A 16,905-nucleotide genomic window follows, 5' to 3' on the forward strand; every position below is an offset into this window, starting at 1 on the left:
GCAGAGCAGATAGGCTCCCATAGGCAGCTGATCGTAGAGGGTGGGGGAAGAGGCGAGTAGCCCACACTTCCGGTCATGCGGTGTGGGGCAGGAGCATCACGTGCAAGGCTCGGCCCCCAAACCTCTTTGGCACCCCCCCCTCTTTATTTTTATTTTTTTGCACGGATGATCCAGAGGCGCTGAATGAAACCTGAAGAAACGTGCACCTGGGAGGCTCAGGCACTGTTTTGGGAAGGGGGTGGGACAGCTCAGTCGCTAGTGCAGGAGGGTCTTGGGTTCGAGTCCCGCGCGCTGGGCAAAAGATTCTTGCATTGGGCAGGGTTGGGCTGGATGACCCCGGGGGACCCCTTCCAACTCTACGATTCTTCCTGCGCCTAACCTTCTAAGGGTTAAAGTGAACGGAGCAGGAAGCCTAGACGGGAAGGCAATGGGAGGAAGAGGATGGGGCGAGGGGGGGGGTTGTGGAGGGCGCCTCCTCCCCTCTGCTTTCCTGCCCGGTTCATCTGTCTCTTGCAAGCGCTGCGTGGGTGGTCCCATCTGGGATCTGGTGAGCGGGGGGGGGCGGGGCGGGGGGCATGCACATTGTTTGTGCATTTGGGTGAAGGGCAGCCCCAGGGCTGTGGGGGAGGGTGCATGGTCGGGGGAGGGGTCAGGCAGGAAAATGACAGCTGGGGTGGGGGCTGGAAACCCCCCTGGGGGGATTCCCATGTTCCTACTCTAGCCCAATGGTTGCCATTAATTTGATTTTGGAATGAATTGATTTTAGAATGTATTTCCATTAACTGATGGTGATTTTATGTAAACTGTGTTATTTTTACAGTCCTTAGCCGCTCTGAGCCCAGCTTTGGCTGGGGAGGGCAGGATATAAATAATAAAAAAATGTTATTATTATTACGCCACCCAGTGAATGCAATGCAAAGAAAGGGGAGGTGGATTGTTAACCTATTGGGAGTTCGTGGGGCCCCAGAGCAGCAGGAGAGACCCCCATCCCATTTATCATTTCACCCCTTCCTTCCTTCCTTTCCTCCTTTCTACAGATTTATTTGATTTTCCATGTTAAAATTTACACTCACACCACAACATATTATATAAAAAAATAAGATTCCCAAGAATCTTCTGAACTTCCCTGCTCTCTCTCTCTTTCCTTCTTTCGTGTGCAGGTGGAGGGAATTTGGAGCAGATAGGCAGCGCCGTGGGAATGAGTTAGTGGTGCTGCTTCCTGCGCTCCCTCCCCTGAATCGGCGTTAAACATGGTCCCAGCAACACGCGGCTCGCTCGTGCGCACTTTCAGATGTGCAACCCCTGACACGTGGAAGGCGGGGTGGGGAGAGACCTTTTGCCACTGAACGCAAAGAGCGACTGGAAGCTGGAACCCCCCATTGATTAAAGACAAGGGGCACCAACTGAAATAATAATAATAATAATAATAATAATAATAATAATAATAATATAGTATTTATACCCCGCCCACTTGCTGGGTTTCCCCTGCCACTCTGGGCGGCTTCCAACACAATATTAAAATTTTGTTGTTGTTGTTTAGTCGTTTAGTCGTGTCCGACTCTTCGTCACCCCATGGACCAGAGCACGCCAGGCACTTCTGTCTTCCACTGCCTCCCGCAGTTTGGTCAGACTCATGTTTGTAGCTTCGAGAACACTGTCCAACCATCTCATCCTCTGTCGTCCCCTTCTCCTTGTGCCCTCCATCTGTCCCAACATCAGGGTCTTTTCCAGGGGGTCTTCTCTTCTCATAAGGTGGCCAAAGTATTGGAGCCTCAGCTTCACGATCTGTCCTTCCAGTGAGCACTCAGGGCTGATTTCCTTCCGAATGGAGAGGTTTGATCTTCTTGCAGTCCATGGGACTCTCAAGAGTCCCCTCCAGCACCATAATTCAAAAGCATCAATTCTTCGGCGATCAGCCTTCTTTATGGTCCAGCTCTCACTTCCATACATTGCTACTGGGAAAACCATAGCTTTTATTATACGGACCTTTGTTGGCAAGGTGATGTCTCTACTTTTTAAGATGCTGTCTAGGTTTGTCATTGCTTTCCTCCCAAGAAGCAGGCGTCTCTTAATTTTGTGGCTGCTGTCACCATCTGCCGTTATCATGGAGCCCAAGAAAGTAAAATCTCTCACTGCCTCCATTTCTTCTCATTCTATTTGCCAGGAGGTGATGGGCCCAGTGGCCATGATCTTCGTTTTTATGATGTAGAGCATCAGACCGTATTTTGCGCTCTCTTCTTTCACCCTCAATAAAAGGTTCTTTAATTCCTCCTCACTTTCTGCCATCAAGGTTGTCATCTGCATATCTGAGATTGTTGATATTTCTTCCGGCGATCTTAATTTTGGCTTAGGATTCATCCAGCCCAGCCTTTCGCATGATGAATTCTGCATGTAAGTTGAATAAGCAGGGGGACAATATACAGCCTTGTTGTACTCCTTTCCCAATTTTGAACCAATCAGTTGTTCCATATCCAGTTCTAACTGTAGCTTCTTGTCCCACGTAGAGATTTCTCAGGAGACAGATGAGGTGATCAGGCACTCCCATTTCTTTAAGAACTTGCCATAGTTTGCTGTGGTTGACACAGGCAAAGGCTTTTGCATAGTCAGTGAAGCAGAAGTAGATGTCTTTCTGGAACTTTCTAGCTTTCTCCATAATCCAGCGCATGTTTGCAATTTGGTCTCTGGTTCCTCTGCCTCTTCTAAATCCAGCTTGCACTTCTGGGAGTTCTTGGTCCACATACTGCTTGAGCCTTCCTTGTAGAATTTTAAGCATAACCTTGCTAGCGTGTGAAATGAGTGCAATTGTGCGGTAGTTGGAGCATTCATTGGCATATTAAAATACAGTAGTCTATTAAACATTAAAAGCTTCCCTAAACAGGGCTGCCTTTTGATGTCTTCTAAAAGTCTGGTAGTTGTTTTTCTCTTTGACATATGGTGGGAGGGCATTCCACAGGACGGGTGCCACCACTGAGAAGGCCCTCTGCCTGGTTCCCTGTAACTTTGCTTCTCACAGTGAGGGAACCGCCGGAAGGCCCTCGGAGCTGGACCTCAGTCTCCAGGCTGAACGATGGGAGTGGAGACGCTCCTTCAGGTATTCTGGGCTGAGGCCGTTTAGGGCTTTAAAGGTCAGCACCAACACTTTGATTTGAACACACTTGTGTGGCTATGGTTTAGAGACCATGAGATAGCTCAGTCAGCAGAGCATACGAATTCTAGAATCCTGGAGTTGGAAGGGAACCCGGGGGTCATCTAGTCCAACCCCCCCCAACACACAATGCAGGAAGAGGCAGCTGTCTCTTGAGATTCTTAATCTCAGGGTCGTGGGTTCGAGCCCCACATTTGGCAAAAAGATTCCTGCATTGGATTAGAGGAACCTACAGTTCTGTGGTTACAGAGTGAGGGTTAAAGGCCTTGGCTATGGACTTGGTGGAAGGCTGGGGGGAGGGGGAAGAGCTGTCAAGGTTGCTGCATCCTCTCAAAAAGATGGGAGGCTTCCAATAAAATCAATCAATCAATCAATCAGTCAGTCAGTCAATCCATGGCCTTCATGTGGAGGAATCTCCCTCCATTATTTGTTGTGGGACTTGACATACAATTCACCTGCTTCTCCTTCCTTGGGAAGAGCTGTTTGAAAGCCAAACTCACGCTGCTTTCCTGCGGGAAAATCTTCCAGCCCTGACAATGCAATAATTCTGGTCTTGTAGTAAGGTTAAAGCTTATTGGGAAATGATACGTAATGAATTGAAAAGGATGTTCAAAATAACTTATTTTTTTTAAAAAAACAACCCAGCAGCTTTTCTTTTGGGAATTATAGGGACAGAACTACATAAATTGTATAGAAATTTATTTATGTACACGACTACAGCAGCAAAAATGTTACTTGCCTCAAAATGGAAAGAAGCAGAAGTTCCAGAAAAGGAAGAGTGGATATAAAAACTTATGGAATATGCAGAAATGGTGAAACTTACCAGAAGAATAAGAAATCAAGATAACAAACTTCTTATAAAAGATTGGAAATGGTTCATTGAATATTTACAGATCAATTGTAAACAGATAAAAACATTAGCAGGATTAATGTAACAACCTGCAGTTTTATAGGAGTATATATTTACAGAAGATAAATAAATGCACAAGTAAAATGAACTTGAAGATGCAGAAGACATAAAAAAAATAAGGGACCGCAGAAAGAGGGGAAGGAAGTCACAACCTGGAAATGTTAAATAGATTGTAAAACTAATAAAATGTATATATTTGAAAAAATATAAATAAACAAATAAGACAATGCAATAATTCTCTAACAAGACAATGTGTTGGCTTTGCAGGAATTGGTGTAACACCTCTGGTCAGCACAGTTTTTGAAGAAGAAGGAAGATTTGGAATCTTCTTTGGAGCCCAGATCAGTGATGGACAAGCAAGACTTAGCTGGGCCTACAAGAAGAAGGGTGTCTGATGACTTCAACATTGGGAACAGCGGGGAATTTTTGGAAAGAAGCACGCAGGAGATTCCGGGCGAGGAGGACGCCCTCAGCTCAGATGTTCAGCGCCAGAAGTTCAGGCATTTCTGCTACCAGGAGGCCAAAGGGCCCCGAGAGGTTTGCAACCGGCTCCACCGCCTTTGCCGTCAGTGGCTGAATCCAGAGCGACACACGAAAAATCAGATCCTGGACCTGGTGATCCTGGAGCAGTTCCTGGCTGTCCTCCCCCCGGAGATGGAGAACTGGGTGAGGGAATGTGGAGCGGAGACCAGCTATCAGGCGGTGGCCCTGGCTGAAGGCTTCCTCCTGAGCCGGGCAGAGGACAGGAAGCAGGAAGAGCAGCAGGTGAGAGCTTTATATCCTAATTTTTAGGGGGCAGGAGTGTGAGGGAGGGTACCCCATAATTGCTTTTGCCGGAAAAGAAATCTCACATAGAATGTTTCTGTGTCATTTGGTGGGATTTTATTTCCTAGGCTTTGGACTTTGAAGCTCAGTATTTGCTATCCAGGCCAGCTCAGGAAATATTGGTGTCTTGATAAATATTGGTGTACCACTGCTATTTAGTGATTGTTTGCATGATATATACAAAAGGTTGTTGAGTTTGTTTTTTTCCTTTGGTGAGAGTGGTTTTGGGGCTTTTCTTGGATTTTTAAAGCATTTTTTAATACAGTGGAACCTTGGTCTTCGAACTCCTCCGTAGTCAAATGTTTCAGTTCCCGAACCTCAAAAACCTGGAAGTAATTGCTCCGGTTTTCAAATGTTTTTCGGAAGCTGAAACGGCTTTGAGTTTTGTTAATGTATTGAGGCTTCCGCTTTTCGGTTTTCGAACGTTTCAGAAGTTGAACAGTCTTCTGGAACGGATTACGTTCGGAAACCGAGATTCCACTGTATAAAAAATTGCCATGCTTGCCATACCCGTCCGGGTTTCCCCGGACATTTTGCCAGTTCAGCAAAAATCCTCCCGGACATCATTTTGCAGTCCAATTCCAGGATACATCCGGGAAAACCAGGATGTATGGCAGCCCTGTAATACCCTGCTATTTGGCTTGTTAATAATGTCAATAATAAGAATAATAATTCATGTACGGAAACCCCGCTTCCCGTCATTTGCCAACCTTTTCTGAAAGCATCCCAAGCATTTTTCTCTGATATTCTTTTTCTAACCCTGCTCCCCATCCCCTGTTTCTGGCAAAGGGCCTGTTTGCAGAAGGGGCCGCTGGTTTCCCTGAGGCAGAGAAGACGCCTTTGGACGCCAGAGGGAGGTCCCTGAGATGGATGGTCGTGCAGGAGGGGGAACAAGGTGCCGCCATACTAGGTAAGGATTAACGAGGCAGGCTTGAACTTGGCCTGATCCGTTGCTATGCAATAAGAGGAGGAGTTTGGATTTGACATCCCACTTTATCACAACCCGAAGGAGTCTCAAAGCAGCTCACATTCTCCTTTCCCTTCCTCCCCTACAACAAACACTCTGTGAGGTGAGTGAGGCTGAGAGACTTCAGAGAAGTGTGACTGGCCCAAGGTCACCCAGCAGTTGCATGTGGAGGAGCGGAGACGCGAACCCAGTCCCCAGATTACGAGACTACCGCTCTTAACCACTATACCACACAGTGGATGCAATAAAGACAGGGCAGCCCAACCTCTCAGACCATGTGGGCTGCAAGAATACTTTGACATGACACAGGGAGTGAAGACAAAATTTGATGCCGGCTCTCCAGGTGGCCCTGTGGGTTAAACCACAGAGCCTAGGGCTTGCCGATCAGAAGGTTGGCGGTTCGAATCCCCGTGACGGGGTGAGCTCCCATTGCTCGGTCCCTGCTCCTGCCAACCTAGCAGTTCGAAAGCACGTCAAAGTGCAAGTAGATAAATAGGTAGCACTCCGGCGGGAAGGTAAACGACGTTTCCGTGCGCTGCTCTGGTTCGCCAGAAGCGGCTTAGTCATGCTGGCCACATGACCTGGAAGCTGTACGCCGGCTCCCTCGGCCAGTAAAGCGAGATGAGCGCCGCAACCCCAGAGTTGGTCATGACTGGATCTAATGGTCAGGGGTCCCTTTACCTTTTACCTCCAGCCCTAGGACCTCCCTCCCAAAGCTCAGCAACTCCCTTACCCAGCTTTGGGAAGGCAGTGGAGGGCTGGCGGATGTCAAATGCTGTTGAGGGCCGCCAAAAAAGGCCTCAAGGGCCACATGCGGCCTTTGGGCCATGCGTTGGACCACCCTGATTTAAAGGGCCTCGAGGTGGGGAGGCCATTTCTTCCAGTACTCTTCCACAGTGCTACATAAAGGTAAAGGGACCCCAGTTGTGGCCAACTCTGGGGTTGCGGCACTCATCTCGCTTTACTGGCCAAGGGAGCCGCCTTACAGCTTCCAGGTCATGGCCAGCATGACTAAGCCACTTCTGGCGAACCAGAGCAGCGCACGGAAACGCCGTTTACCTTCCTGCCGGAGCGGTACCTATTTATCTACTTGCACTTGGACATGCTTTCGAACTGCTAGGTTGGCAGGAGCAGGGACTGAGCAACGGGAGCTCACCCTGTTGCGGAGATTTGGACCACCAACCTTCTGATTGGCAAGTCCTAGGCTCTGTGGTTTAACCCACAGCGCCACACTTGCTACATTGTCCTGCTCTATTCTGCCTTGGTCAGACCACACCAGGAATACTGTGTCCATTTCTGGGCACCACAATTTAAAAAGGATGTTGACAAGCTGGAATATGTGCAGAGGAAGGTGACTAAGATGATCAAGGGTCTGGAAACCAAGTCTTAGAGGAACTGTTGAAGGAGCTGGGTATGTTTAGCCTGGAAAAGAGAAGACGGAGAAGAGAAATATCTGAAGGGTTGTCACATGGAGGAGGGAGCATGTCTCCTTCTTTGGAGGGTAGGACTCGAACCCATGGCTTCAAGTTACAAGAAAGGAGATTCCAACTAAACATTTTGGGGGGGGACTTCCTGACAGAGCTGGTCGGCAGTGGAACAGACTCCCACGAGAGGTGGTGGACTCTCCTTCCATGGAGGTTTTTAAGTGGAGGCCACCTGTCATGGATGCTTTAGCTGAGTTTATTCTTGCATTGCAGGGGGTTGGACTAGATGACCCTTAGGTCCCTCCCAACTCTTAAGATTCTACGATTCTGTGTTATTTTCAGCACTCAAAGCAGCCTAGGACCCACGTACCTACGGGACCGGCTCTCCTGGTATGTCCCGCGGAGGACCTTAAGGTCCACAAATGACAACATTTTGGAGGTCCCAAGTCACAAGGAGGTTAGGTTGGTCTCAACTAGGGCCAGGGCCTTTTCAGTACTGGCCCCGACTTGGTGGAATGCTCTGTCACAAGAGACTAGGGCCCTGCGGGACTTGACATCTTTCCGCAGAGCCTGCAAGACAGAGCTGTTCCGCCTGGCCTTTGGTTTAGACTCAGTCTGACCCTTATGTTTCCCTCCCCTTCTGGTTTTGATCTATGGGCTACTGTTAAAATGAGGCTGCATTTTAAATTGTATTTTTAACTTGTATTTTAAATTGGCCTCTCCCCCCCCCCATTATGTTTTTATTGAAATTTTGCTGTTATTAGCTGCCCTGAGCCTGGCTCTGGCAGGGGAGGGGAGGGTATAAATAAATTATTATTATTATTATTATTATTATTATTATTATTATTATTCCACATGGAGGAAAACGCTTGATTTGTCAGTAATGGCTTACAAGGAGTGGAGATGAATAAAAAAAGTGGGGTCCTAAACATTCAGAGTGTATAAAATGAATGAGACAATCTGTAAACTTACCTCAGTGTGTATTTTTGACATGTGGCTCTTGGCCTCTGAGGCAAACGCCTGCTGATGTCTCTTTCCCCCTCCTTGTCTCTCCCAGGTGATGGAATGATGCTGGAAGGACCATCTCGGCTGCATCTTCCTTCTGGCAGAGGGGAAGCAGTTGCCATGGCAACAGATCAGGAAGGGGAAAAGAAGGGCTGGGGGGGGCAGTCCCTCTGCCCGCTGCCACCTCCCTGGGCCTGACTGAATCTCTCTAGTTCCCTTTGACGAAGGCTGTGGGTGCCCATCATTAAGGTTTAAATCCTTATTTCATTTTTAGAAATAAAGATATACGGGGGGGGGGGGAGCGAGAAAGTTAAGGGGCGAAAAGAACCACGATGTGTGTAAGAAAGAGAAAAAAATGAGTTAAAAAAACAAAATACAAAAGGGGAGAAAGTTAAGGGGTGAACAGAACCACGATGTGTGTAAGAAAGAGGGGGGGGGAAATGAGTTAAAAAAAACAAAGCCTAATGTAATATACTCCCATATATTCTTATATAAATTGATGCTGTGTTATTATCCTCTTTCTTTGCTTTTTTAAAATATTTTTTATTAGTTTTACATAAAGTTGTACACAATAAACATAGCCATTCTGGGGAAAAACCAAAAAGAGGTTCGTTCGAACCTTCAGACCTCCTTCCTTCCTTCCATGGGTTCCATTTCTTAAGAATAAAAATAAAAGAATTCCTGCATCATTTACCGTTATCTATCTGTGATATAATGATAGTAACCAAAGTTCATGTTACTTTACAAGTGTCATTGTATTCTTGTCAAGGATTTCAACTGCCTACAGTGGTCTTTCGAATATATTAAAAAGGTTATTCCAGTCTTTTGAAAATACTTGGTCTTCTTGGTTGCTGGTCTTTCCCGTCATGTTTTGCCATTTCTGCATATTCCATCGCCCAGTTTTCTCTGGGTGGTACTTCTCCTTCTTTCCATCTCTGGGCCAGAAGCATCATCCTAATACATATTATTATTATTATTATTATTATTATTATTATTATTTATTTATTTATACCCCACGCATCTGGCTGGGTTTCCTCAGCCACTCTGGGCGGCTTCCCACAGAATATTAAAATACAGTAGTCTATTAAACATTAAAAGCTTCCCTAAACAGGACTGCCTTCAGATGTCTTCTAAAAGTCTGGTAGTTGTTTTTCTCTTTGGCATTTGGTGGGAGCGTGTTCCACAGGGCAGGTGCCACCACTGAGAAGGCCCTCTGCCTGGTTCCCTGTAACTTGGCTTCTTGCAGTGAGAGAACTGCCAGAAGGCCCTCGGCGCTGGACCTCAGTGTCCAGGCAGAACGATGGGGGTGGAGACGCTCCTTCAGGTATACTGGACCGAGGTGGTTTAGGGCTTTAAAGGTCAGCACCAACACTTCGAATTGTGTTTGGAAACGTACTGGGAGCCAATGAAGATTTTTCAGGACCGGTGTTATATAGTCTCGGTGGCCGCTCCCAGTCACCAGTCTAGGTGCTGCATTCTGGATTAGTTGTAGTTTCCGGGTCACCTTCAAAGGTAGCCCCATGTAGAGCGCATTGCAGCAGTCCAAGCAGGAGATAACCAGAACATGCACCACTCTGGCGAGACAGTCTGCGGTCATACATTGATGTTAATAGCCTGCTACTTCCTGTATGAACTCATATTCCAAATGTTGTCAGATTTTATCCTGGTTTAAAATCCTGGACAATAAGACCCGGCCACCTTTCCCGTGTCTAGCCTTCTGGATTTTGCTGGTAGATCACGTTTGAAGGTAAAGGTAAAGGGACCCCTGACCATTAGGTCCACTCGTGGCCGACTCTGGGGTTGTGGCGCTCATCTCGCTTTATTGGCCGAGGGAGCCGGCTTACAGCTTCCGGGTCATGTGGCCAGCATGACTAAGCCACTTCTGGTGAACCAGAGCAGCTTACGGAAACGCCGTTTACCTTCCCACCGGAGCGGTACCTATTTATCTACTTGCACTTTGAAGTGCTTTCGAACTGCTAGGTTGGCAGGAGCAGGGACTGAGCAACGGGAGCTCACCCCATCTCACCCCGCGATTCGAACCGCGACCTTCTGGTCGGCAAGCCCTAGCATCTGTGGTTTAACACACAGTGCCACCCACGTCCCAGATCATGTTTATGTTCCCTTTAAAGAGGAACGTGTTAATCTTTCCCTTTTAGGGTCCAGTGTCCTTCCAGGATGTGGCTGTGCATTTCACCGAGGAGGAATGGGCTCTGCTGGATCCTGACCAGAGAGGGCTGCACAAGGAAGTCATGGAGGAAAACTGTAAGGTCGTTGTCTCCCTTGGTGAGGCTCCGTGTTTCTCTTGTGTTTCTGGGGTGATCCTGAAGCCATCCAGGATTTGCCTTGACTTTTATTATCTATTTTGTGTCCTTATTTTGTATTTTAATATTATGAAACTCCTGAAGAGCTTTGGGTAAAGGGCGCTGTCAGGGAACTGCCATCTCAGTCAGGAGTGGAGGAAGGGCTCCCGAGCGATGCCGGAGAAGGTCCCAGCAGGAAAGGAGGGGACTCAATGACCGGGGAAGGAAATCAGCGTTACACCAGGGAGAAAGGCGGGTGGAGGCGGGCTTCGGAGGGATGGCTCCAGGACTCTTCGCCAGAGACCAGTGGGGAGAGCATTGGTCCTCCACTGCCCACACCCACCCTGCGCAGAAGACTTCCGCACAGGGAGGCTAGGCGGAGACTATCCGTCAAGGAACTTTTATGTTGGAAGAAGTTCAGGAAACGCCCACTGACGGATTCTGCCAGTGACTGAGACAGACGCAGAATCAGGACTGTCCAGCCAGGGAAAGGTTTTTCCAGGCAACCTCGCCGAAAGTGGCGGCAACTTACGCACAAGCAACCCCTAATTCCCATTACAGGCGCTATTCAAATTTGAATAAGTAAGTACAGTTGTATATTGGTTTTCGAACATAATGCGTTCCGGAAGTCCGTGCGACTTCCGAAACGTTTGGAAACCAAGGCACAGCTTCCGATTGGCAGCAAGGGCGTCCTGCAGCCAATCGTAAGCCACAGAAGTTGCGCGGGGCGTTCGGCTTCCGAGGCAAAGTTCAAAGTTGATCGTTAACTAAGCTGTTTGAAAACCAAGGTACGACCGTAAATAAATAAAAATTCAGATGTTGCTGGATTTCACCTCCTGCCATCCCAGACTATTGATCCTTTTAACTTTTTAATGGTTTTATTGTTATGGCTTTGTTTTCATTTCTGCAAACCGCTTTGATACATGTTTTTAAGGATACTGCACTATATAAATATAGATAAATAAATCTATATAAAATCTGTTTTAAAGTCCTTAAAGGACTTAAAGGAAATGTCCAAAATTTTATTTATTTATTTATTTATTTACAGTGGTGCCTCGCAAGACGAAATTAATTCGTTCCGCAAGTTTTGCCGTCTAGCGAATTTTTCGTCTTGCGAAGCACGGTTTTAACGGTTTAACAAAGTCGCAAGACGTTTTCGTCTTGCAAAGCAAGCCCATAGGGAAATTCGTCTTGCGAGGCAAATCGAAAACGGAAAAACCTTTCGTCTAGCGAGTTTTTTGTCTTGCGAGGCATTCGTCTTGCGAGGTACCACTGTATTCTAAAAATTGTAAAACAGCAGCAGCAGCAGCAGCAACAGCAACCCATGAACATCAACATAAACTAACAGATTGGACATTTCTTCTGCTTTAGAATCTCATGCCCCATCCTGCCCCACTGCTGGCATGTATAAATGCTAAAATTCAAACTTTATACATTAGTTTTTCTATAGTTCTGTAATTCCACCTTTCCATATAAATGAAAAGCCTAATTGAATTCTTTTTAAAAAATATTGCAAAATGGAGATTTTGTTACATAGGATTGTGTGTGTGTGTGTGTGTGTGTGTGTATCCCATACAGTCATACCTCGGGTTACAGACGCTTTAGATTGCGCGATTTCGGGTTGCGCACCGCGCCGAACCCGGAAGTACCAGAACAGGTTATTTCCGGGTTTCAGCCCTTGCGCATGTGCAGAAGCGCTAAATCCTGCTTTGCACAGAAGCGCTGAATCGCTACCCACGCATGTGCAGACCTGGAGCTGCGGGTTGTGAACGTGCTTCCCGCACAGATCACGTTTGCAACCCGAGCGTCCACTGTAGTTGCAAAACAACATCAGAAATGACATTTTGTTTTGTAAATTGCCGTCCTATCTTGCCTCAGATGTTTCAAGCACTAGAATATATACCATGTGATTTGGGGCTCCATTTCTATCTCAGTCTCTTTCCTGTTTTCATTGCAGCAGATGGAAAGGGTTTTCAGCGTGGTTCCAGCCCCACCATGCCTCAAAGGACGCCTTCAAATGACAAACCATACCAGTGCCAGGAATGTGGAAAGAGCTTCGCTCACAAGTGGGTTCTCACTAATCATCAAAGAATTCACACAGGGGAGAAACCATACAAATGCTTGGAGTGTGGAAAGTGCTTCACTCGGAAGGTGAACCTCATCCCTCATCAGAGAATCCACACAGGGGAGAAACCATACCAGTGCTTGGAATGTGGAAAGACCTTCAGGCAGAAGAGATATCTCACTTCACATCAAACCATTCACACAGGACAGAAATTATTTCAGTGCTTGGAGTGCGGAAAGAGCTTCAGGCACAATATAACTCTAACGAATCATCAAAAATTTCACAAGGGAGAGACGCCGTATCAATGCTTAGAGTGCGGAAAGAGCTTCATCAGTATTTCCCACCTTACATCCCACCAAACACTTCACACAGGCGAGAAACCGTATCAGTGCCCTGAGTGCGAGAAACGCTTCACTCAGAAGAGTCACTTGACCTCTCACCAAACAATTCACACAGGGGAGACGCCATATAAATGTTCGGAGTGTGGGAAGTCCTTCCGTCTCAGCAGATACCTCACTTCTCATCAGAGAATCCACACAGGGGAGAAACCATATCGGTGCTCAGAGTGTGGAAAGAGCTTTGGTGAAAAGAAAACTTTAGCTTCTCATCAAAAGAATTCACACCCTGGGGAAACTGTGTAATTGATAAGAGAGTGGAAAATACTTCTGTCTGAACAGTAATATCATCATTTGTAGACTGTCACCGTTGGAGATGCGATAAAAAGTTATTTACAAAAACAACAACCCAAAAACCAATGATCTCATAATTCACCAAGCAGAATCCATATCAACATCACCTCAGCATTACTGCACACCTTCAACATCATCGAAGAATCTACGCAGGGAAGAGACTAATCCTTTATTTAGAAGATGCACCTATTAATGTGCTGACAACAAAGAAACCTGTTTTTAAAATTTGATTTCCACTTGCTTTAGTAACATAGAGAAATTACAGCCTATAGGTAATTGATTGGTGGTCCAAAATGTGGTATAAATCATGACAGGGGACAGCTCCTGCTAGGCTTCCACTCGTCCCCGCACAAAGTCCCGCCAAAGTCTTTTTGGAAATTTAAGGTCACTTTCCGAGGTGGGATATGAGTAGCACCTAAGCAGAAATGCTGTTTGCTCAGGTGAGTTTGTCTCAAACACAGATACACCCACGCTGTTTGGTTTGGGTAAGAATTGACTCCTGAAAGCCCAAGGGAACAGAATCCAAATACACTCTCTATGCTTATTCTAAGGGGCTTATTCCTAGAAATTGAATATCCATCCATAACTTTTTACAGTGTCTGAGGAAAAGCTGACTTCACTTTTGATATGTACAGTACTATAAGACCGGCGTGGGTGGCGCTGTGGTCTAAACTACAGAGCCTAGGGCTTGCCAATCAAAAGGTCGGTGGTTCAAATCCCCGCGACGACAGGGTGAGCTCCCGTTGCTCGGTCCCTGCTCCTGCCAACCTAGCAGTTCGAAAGCACGTCAAAGTGCAAGTAGATAAATAGGGACCGCTCCCGTGGGGAAGGTAAACGGCGTTTCCGTGCGCTGCTCTGGTTTGCTTAGTCATGCTGGCCACGTGACCTGGAAACTCTGCGGACAAATGCCGGCTCCCTCGGCCTATAGAGTGAGATGAGTGCGCAACCCCAGAGCTGTCTGTGACTGGACTTAACGGTCAGAGGTACCTTTACCTTTCTAAGAACGACAACCGACCTCAGCAGAGCCAGCAAAGGAATTATTTCTTTTTTTTGCTTGAGGCAGAATAGGAAATGGGGGCCTGCTCCCTAAGTCAAAGTGTGGAATATCCAAAGCTAGGGAAGTTATTCTGGCCCCTCAGGCACAAGATCCCACAAGCGTCTCTTCCCCCTCCATGCCAGTAAAATAAAACTACATGACATACATTCGCTGCCTTGTTATGATGCCCCAAATCATCACTCCCCGCCCCACCGTCCAATGGTAGGGCTGGTCCTGCCCATCAGGTTCTTTCTCCCATTTACCATTCCATCAGGCTAGACTGGAGAGAAGAGGCTTCCTATTGGCTCAGCTTTTGGCACTGGTCATTACAAGGAGAGTGCAATTATGCTTGAAGGTGCTTTTCTCCTCCTCCCTCCTGATCCTTTTTCTTTTTGTGTTGTGTCTTTTAGATTGTTAGCCTGAGTTAAGGACTGTTTGAGAGCAGGGTAAAAATAATGCTTTAGATAAGCAAGTAAAAATAAAAATAAACGGTGTACATTATGCCTGCGTATATTAGCAATTGGTTTTCTCGAAACCTGTTTGATCTCTTAGCCCATTTCCCTTTGCCAACGATTCGAAAGGTAAAAAAATTGTGCACATGCACATTTCTTCAGAAACCAAATATCTGAAGAAGTGTGCATGCACACGAAAGCTTATGCCAAGAACAAACTTAGTTGGTCTCTAAGGTGCTACTGGATAATATATACATATACATATACATACACACACACACACACACACACACACACACACACACACATATATATATTATTTTTCGCTCTATAGGACGCACCTTTTTCCCCTCCAAAAATTAAGGGGAAATGTGTGTGCATCCTATGGAGCGAATGCAGGCTCCTTGGCTTCAGCGATAGCAACACGAAGCCTCCGAAGCACAGAGGGAGCGCTCCCTCCACGCTCCAGAGGCTTCGCATTGCTTTTGCTGAAGCCTGGAGAGCGAGAGGGGTCCCTGCGCACCGACCCCTCTCGCTTTCCAGGCTTCAGGGATAGCTGCCTGGAGCCTTCGGAGCACAGTGGGAGCTTCCGCTGCGCTCCGGAGGCTTTGGGTTCCTTTTGCTGAAGCCGGGAGAGCAAGACTTTCCTGGCTTCAGCAGAAGGAACCCGAAGCCTGCGGAGCGCAGCGGGAACTCGCACTGCGCTCCAAAGACTTCAGGGATCTTTGAGCCCCACAAGCTCGAGGGGCAGTGCGAAGGCTGCGCGCAGCCTTTCTGCTGCTCCCCGACCTGCTCTTTGGGACTGGCAGTGGGGGGAAAGCAGCAAAAGGAACCTGAAGCCTCTGGAGCGCAGAGGGAACACCCGCTGTGCTCCGGAGGCTTCAGGTTGCCTTCACTGAAGCCTGGAGAGTAAGAGGGGTCAGTGTGCACCGAAGCCGCCTGAAGCCTCCAGGAACTCCTGCTGCGTTCCAGAGGCTTCGGGTTGCCTTCACTGAAGGCGACTGAATACACCTTGAACGCACTGAACACATCTTGTTTTAGAGGGGGAGAACAAGGAAAAAAATTCTCCCCCTCTCTGTGTGGCGCCCCTTCAGCGAAGCGGGAGGAGAAATGGAAGGGGCTCCGTTTCTCCTGCCGCTTCGCTGAAGGGGCGCTGAGCAGAGAGGGGGAGATTTTTTTCCCCTTGTTCTCCCCCTCTAAAACAAGGTGCGCCCTATAGAGCGAAAAATATGGTATATATTTCGACTGCTTCAGACCAACATGTCTACTTACCTGAATCTCGATCCGAAAGGGTAGAATCATAGAATCCTAGAGTTGGAAGAGACCACAAGGGCCATCGAGTCCAACCCCCTGCCAAGCAGGAAACACCATCAGAGCACTCCTGACATATGGTTGTCAAGCCTCTGCTTAAAGACCTCCAAAGTAGGAGACTCCACCACACTCCTTGGCAGCAAATTCCACTGTCAAACAGCTCTTACTGTCAGGAAGTTCTTCCTAATGTTTAGGTGGAATCTTCTTTCTTGTAGTTTGAATCCATTGCTCCGTGTCCGCTTCTCTGGAGCAGCAGAAAACAACCTTTCTCCCTCCTCTATGTGACATCCTTTTATATATTTGAACATGGCTATCATATCACCCCTTGACCTCCTCTTCTCCAGGCTAAACATGCCCAGCTCCCTTAGTCGTTCCTCATAAGGCATCGTTTCCAGGCCTTTGACCATTTTGGTTGCCCTCCTCTGGACACGTTCCAGTTTGTCAGTGTCCTTCTTGAATTGTGGTGCCCAGAACTGGACACAGTACTCCAGGTGAGGTCTGACCAGAGCAGAATACAGTGGCACTATTACTTCCCTTGATCTAGATGCTATACTCCTATTGATGCAGCCCAGAATTGCATTGGCTTTTTTAGCTGCCACGTCACACTAGAGATAGAAATAGACGTAGAGATAGCCTGGTTAATATTCAGACCAGGCTGGACCATCACTTAGCATTTATTATTTATCCCTATTAAATGACCCTATGTGATTATTGCCCGTGAGATCTTCGGCTCAATATATTCCACAGTTTCTCCGTTTTTCAAATCAAATGTTTGA

At 47.1% G+C, this 16,905-nt stretch overlaps 1 protein-coding gene and 2 long non-coding RNA genes across 3 annotated transcripts in view; 2 read left to right on the forward strand and 1 right to left on the reverse strand.

The window, feature by feature from the left end:
- The window catches only part of LOC309527466, a 98,118-nt gene that overhangs the window by 45,403 nt on the left and 35,810 nt on the right, over window positions 1–16,905 (reverse strand). The gene's annotated exons all lie outside the window — the stretch shown is intronic.
- The window catches only part of LOC309527443, a 74,418-nt gene that overhangs the window by 20,040 nt on the left and 37,473 nt on the right, over window positions 1–16,905 (forward strand). The gene's annotated exons all lie outside the window — the stretch shown is intronic.
- LOC309527381 (uncharacterized protein) lies at window positions 234–13,512 on the forward strand. The gene is made up of 6 exons (XM_082214196.1): window positions 234–547; window positions 4,323–4,820; window positions 5,670–5,790; window positions 8,329–8,409; window positions 10,431–10,559; window positions 12,534–13,512. The coding sequence occupies exons 2-6, from the start codon at window positions 4,404–4,406 to the stop codon at window positions 13,280–13,282; spliced, it is 1,497 nt and encodes a 498-aa protein (XP_082070322.1). The 5' UTR covers window positions 234–547; window positions 4,323–4,403; the 3' UTR covers window positions 13,283–13,512.

Source organism: Podarcis vaucheri (genome assembly GCF_965113315.1).
Source record: "Podarcis vaucheri genome assembly, chromosome: 2".
NCBI classification, from domain to species: Eukaryota; Metazoa; Chordata; class Lepidosauria; order Squamata; family Lacertidae; genus Podarcis; species Podarcis vaucheri.

What these genes read in the sequence shown, in the direction of transcription:
- LOC309527381 (XM_082214196.1), top strand. Translation starts at nt 4,404, where the DNA reads ATGGACAAGCAAGACTTAGCTGGGCCTACAAGAAGAAGGGTGTCTGAT. An exon ending in GGAAGCAGGAAGAGCAGCAG is followed by an intron (nt 4,821 to 5,669) that starts GTGAGAGCTTTA and finishes TTTCTGGCAAAG; the next exon opens with GGCCTGTTTGCAGAAGGGGC. An exon ending in AGTTGCCATGGCAACAGATC is followed by an intron (nt 8,410 to 10,430) that starts AGGAAGGGGAAA and finishes TCTTTCCCTTTT; the next exon opens with AGGGTCCAGTGTCCTTCCAG.